At 47.2% G+C, this 5,000-nt stretch overlaps 1 protein-coding gene across 1 annotated transcript in view; it reads right to left on the reverse strand.

The window, feature by feature from the left end:
• LOC116036668 (isocitrate dehydrogenase [NAD] subunit alpha, mitochondrial-like) overlaps window positions 1-5,000 on the reverse strand; it is a 15,931-nt gene that overhangs the window by 6,988 nt on the left and 3,943 nt on the right. Inside the window, exons 4-6 of the mRNA XM_031280252.2 lie at window positions 3,561-3,675; window positions 2,133-2,320; window positions 179-312 (exon numbers count right to left, since the gene is read on the reverse strand). Of these exons, the coding sequence (XP_031136112.1) occupies window positions 179-312; window positions 2,133-2,320; window positions 3,561-3,675 (437 nt within the window). The remainder of the gene's footprint in view (window positions 1-178; window positions 313-2,132; window positions 2,321-3,560; window positions 3,676-5,000) is intronic.

Below are 5,000 nucleotides of genomic sequence, written 5' to 3' on the forward strand. Positions count from 1 at the left end.
TCACCATCACCATCACCATCATCACCATCATCACCATCATCATCATCACCATCATCACCATCACCATCATCACCATCACCACCATCACCATCATCACCATCACCATCATCACCACCTGGCACTATGTCAGAGTTTGAGCAGAGCTGTGTGACAGGGTGATAGTTAACGTGGGACTCACATGATGTTGGCTTTGTGGACGGCCGTCACGCTGCTCCTCTGGTTGTTCCGGGCGTACTCGAAGGCGTACTCGGCGATGCGTCTGCTGGCGTCCTCAGTGATCAGCTTGATGCTCTGGACCACGCCCTCCACGATCTGCAACAACAAGCTGCTTCAGACCAGGGACAGGCACACATGGGGGCCCCACACACAGGAAGTGGAGGGAAAAACAACAGGAAGGAAACGGACTGGAGGTCATCAGGGAGCCGCGTGATTGGAGGATCATTCACAGGAAGTGACATCACACACTGCCAGCTGACAGATCCGTACTGATCGCAGAGGTCGACAATGAAGGTCCTTGCACACTGATTCAGAAATTACATCAACGTTTCAATCATGTTGGCAGACAGACAGGTTAGAGAGAGAGACAGGTTAGAGAGAGAGAGACAGATAGACAGGCAGACAGACAGACAGGTTAGAGAGAGAGACAGACAGGCAGAGAGACAGACAGGTTAGAGAGAGAGACAGATAGACAGACAGGCAGGCAGGTTAGAGAGAGAGAGACAGGTTAGAGAGAGAGAGAGACAGATAGACAGGCAGACAGACAGACGGTTAAAGAGAGATAGGTTAGAGAGAGAGACAGGCAGACAGACAGAGAGACAGACAGGTTAGAGAGAGAGACAGACAGGCAGAGAGAGAGACAGGTTAGAGAGAGAGACAGATAGATAGACAGACAGGCAGGCAGGTTAGAGAGAGAGAGACAGACAGGTTATAGAGAGAGACAGACAGACAGACAGACAGAGAGACAGGTTAAAGAGAGAGAGACAGGTTAGAGAGAGAGAGACAGGACAGACAGAGGCAGACAGACAGAGAGACAGGTTAAAGAGAGAGAGAGAGACAGATAGACAGAGAGAGACAGGTTAGAGAGAGAGAGACAGAGAGACAGACAGGCAGACAGAGAGACAGACAGGCAGAGAGACAGGTTAAAGAGAGAGACAGAGACAGGACAGACAGACAGACAGGTTAGAGAGACAGACAGACCGAGAGGACAGACAGACGGTAGGTAACGGTACTGTCAGAAGCAGACAGCAGCGTCACATTTTCTATTGTTTTTGCGAAATTAACGGATTAATTAATACGCATCAGACTCAGTGTGCAAGGTTTCCGTGCCAACGCTGGTTGAATGATTTGATCGTGCGTTTGGCCAATCAGGAAGTGAGTTGCTGCTAGACGCTGTTGTACGTGTTGTATACAGGCCAGTCAGAGAGACGAGGCTCCGGGCTTCGTGCTAAGCTAGGCTACAGCTGTTTCTCCAGACTGGAGCTGACAGTGTGAACACACCAGGAGTCAGGGTGGTTCCTCCTCCTTACCCCAAATACGCTCAGCGGAGCAGCCTCCCGTCTGCAGCGAGCCGACCTACAGGACACAGGGTACCGTCATCTCTGGCAGGAATACTCAAAATTAAGGCCAATGTGTTGAAATAGCAAAAACGGCCCCAAAAATGCCAAAAAAAAACGGCCCAAAATGTAAAAAAAAAAGCTAGAAAAACATAAAAAAAATGGACAAAAATTTAAAAAAACAACCTCTGAGCGGTGTGAATGCAGGCTGAACACTCCAGACGTTTTGGTTTTAGTTTTTAAGATATGAATCATTTTTTATGAGCAGAGCATTTTGATAGTTTCCTCCACCGGACGTCACGTAGAACGTGCGTCCACTCACCACGTGTAAGTGTACTGTCCCTTTAAGAGTCCCTGTTGTTCTAAGTGTACTGTCTCTTTAAGAGACCCTGTAAGTGTACTGTCCCTTTAAGAGACCCTGTAAGTGTACTGTCCCTTTAAGAGACCCTGTAAGTGTACTGTCTAAGAGACCCTGGTGTTCTAAGTGTACTGTCTCTTTAAGAGACCCTGTAAGTATACTGTCTCTTTAAGAGACCCTGTAAGTGTACCGTCCCTTTAAGAGAGCGTGCGTCCTCTCACCACGTGTTCGATGCCGCTGTACTCGCCCTCCGTGTTCTCCCGGATGGTGACCAGGTCCACGTTGGTGTACGGAGTCTTGTAGCCTTCGATGGAGATGCACGGCCGCACGTTGGCGTAAAGGTCAAAGGTCTTCCTCAGCAGCAGGTTCATGGAGGGGTGACCGGCGGCGATGGGGGTCTTCAGGGGTCCTGGGGGGGGGGGGGGGGCAGATTAAACCTAATGTCTGAAGTCTGAAGGTAAGATACCAAGAGTCTAAGAAAGGATTATTATTCATATCACAGAAACAAGTCCTTCATTAACTTTAGGAGTCCTCTTCTCTCAGGACATCAGGGACGCAACAAAACATCAGAAACAAACAGGGTCCAAAAAGAACCAAAACATCCCAAAACAGCATCTAAAACCTTTCACCATTCACCCTCTCACATTCACACTCACCCTCTCACATTCACCCTCTCACATTCACACTCACCCTCTCACACTCACCCTCTCACATTCACACTCACCCTCTCACATTCACCCTCTCACATTCACACTCACCCTCTCACACTCACCCTCTCACATTCACACTCACCCTCTCATATTCACCCTCTCACATTCACACTCACCCTCTCATATTCACCCTCTCACATTCACCCTCTCACACTCACCCTCTCACACTCACCCTCTCACACTCACATTCACACTCTCACATTCACCCTCTCACATTCACACTCACCCTCTCACATTCACACTCACCCTCTCACATTCACCCTCTCACACTCACCCTCTCACATTCACATTCACCCTCTCACATTCACCCTCTCACATTCACACTCACCCTCTCACATTCACCCTCTCACATTCACCCTCTCACATTCACACTCACCCTCTCACACTCACCCTCTCACATTCACACTCACCCTCTCATATTCACCCTCTCACATTCACACTCACCCTCTCACATTCACCCTCTCACATTCACACTCACCCTCACCCTCTCACATTCACCCTCTCACATTCACCCTCTCACATTCACACTCTCATATTCACACTCACCCTCTCACACTCACCCTCTCATATTCACCCTCACCCTCTCACATTCACCCTCTCACACTCACCCTCTCACATTCACCCTCTCACATTCACCCTCCATCACCTCACCCTCTCACATTCAACCTCTCACATTCACCCTCTCACACTCACCCTCTCACATTCACCCTCTCACACTCACCCTCTCACATTCACCCTCTCACATTCACCCTCTCACATTCACACTCACCCTCTCACATTCACCCTCTCACACTCACCCTCTCACATTCACCCTCTCACATTCACCCTCTCACATTCACCCTCTCACACTCACCCTCTCACATTCACCCTCTCACATTCACCCTCTCACATTCACCCTCTCACATTGGTCCAGCGGTGGAGGTGAGAGGGTGAACTGACCTTTGAGGCCGATCTTGTTCCGGTCCATCGACTCTTTGGCGTCCGGCGGGATCATCCACCTTCCTCCCGGTCCTTTAATGGCCGTCACGTTCCTCTCCTCCCACCTGATGGGAGCCTAACGACATCACAGGTAACTGTTACATCACAGGTAACTTCATTACATCACAGGTAACTTCATTACATCACAGGTAACTTCAGTAACTTCATTACATCACAGGTAACTTCATTACATCACAGGTAACTTCATTACATCACAGGTAACTTCATTACATCACAGGTAACTTCATTACCCCGCAACACGACAAGAAAAACTAACTCAACACTTTAAAGTAGGATCAGCACCAAAGGACTCAATTATTCTACTTAAAAAACATCAAAATAGGTGACAAAAAGTTGCACCTATACTGAGGTGTATGCCTCGACTCAGAGGTCCAGGGTTTGAGTCCGACCTGTGATGATTTCCTGCCCCCCCCCTCACCTATCTGTGCTGTCCTTAAAGGTGGAAAAACCCAAAAAATAATCTTTAAATAAATTTTTTTGAAAAAAGTGACGAAAACGTGAATGAAAACGAGTATGCATGTAAACATAGTGATTAAGGATCAGCTCAGTGGACATGTTGAAACTAGGGCTGTCAAACGATTACATTTTTCTTAATCGCGATTAATCACATATTTTATCACATGATTAAAATTCTATTATTTTGCATTTCAGAACAGTTTTTAAATCCATATTAACAATGGAAAACCATTCTTACCAGTGGATCTTGATTGGGAATCAAATGAATGCAAAGAAAGTTACTTTATGAACTTGATTTTAAGATTTGTAATTATTTATTTACTGTAAACAAAAGAAAAATGTGTGAATCTATCATTATTGCACCATTCCTCCAAGTACCTAACTAAAAAACTACAAATCCCTATCCTTACTAGAGTCCATCTAGTGTTTAGTAACTCCTAAATAATGTTGATTCCTCACTGACGTCCAGTGATCACGGTTAATGAGACAGAGTTTGGACTCTGCAGCTGTTCCAGTGTGGCTGCTTCCTCCGTGTGGTACAGGCTGCGTGGTGAGACTACTGTCCCCCTCGACGGTAACGAGACAGGTCAGAACACGCCAACCGTAGTACGTCTTTAAGATCAGAGTCCTCTACGATGCTGACAGGTCTGCAGTTAGTTGCCACCCGTTTAGCCCGCTAGCGTTAGCATCACGTTAACTGTACTACTATGCTTAGCTCGTAGCTGGTAGCTCCAGCTTGACGTGCTTCGGTGATATTTTAATTCAGCTTTACACAACGTGCATATGGCTTTGACTTGTCTACGAGCCGTCTGGGAGTTTCTGAAAATAAAAAGCTCCATTCAGAGTTATTGCTGCTGTGTTTCTCCATCATGCTGCAGCAGCAGCAGCAGCAGGATGTGTTAGGAGGAAGTGGCAGCTTGATGA

Source organism: Sander lucioperca, chromosome 3 (assembly GCF_008315115.2).
Source record: "Sander lucioperca isolate FBNREF2018 chromosome 3, SLUC_FBN_1.2, whole genome shotgun sequence".
In the NCBI taxonomy this organism is placed as follows: Eukaryota; Metazoa; Chordata; class Actinopteri; order Perciformes; family Percidae; genus Sander; species Sander lucioperca.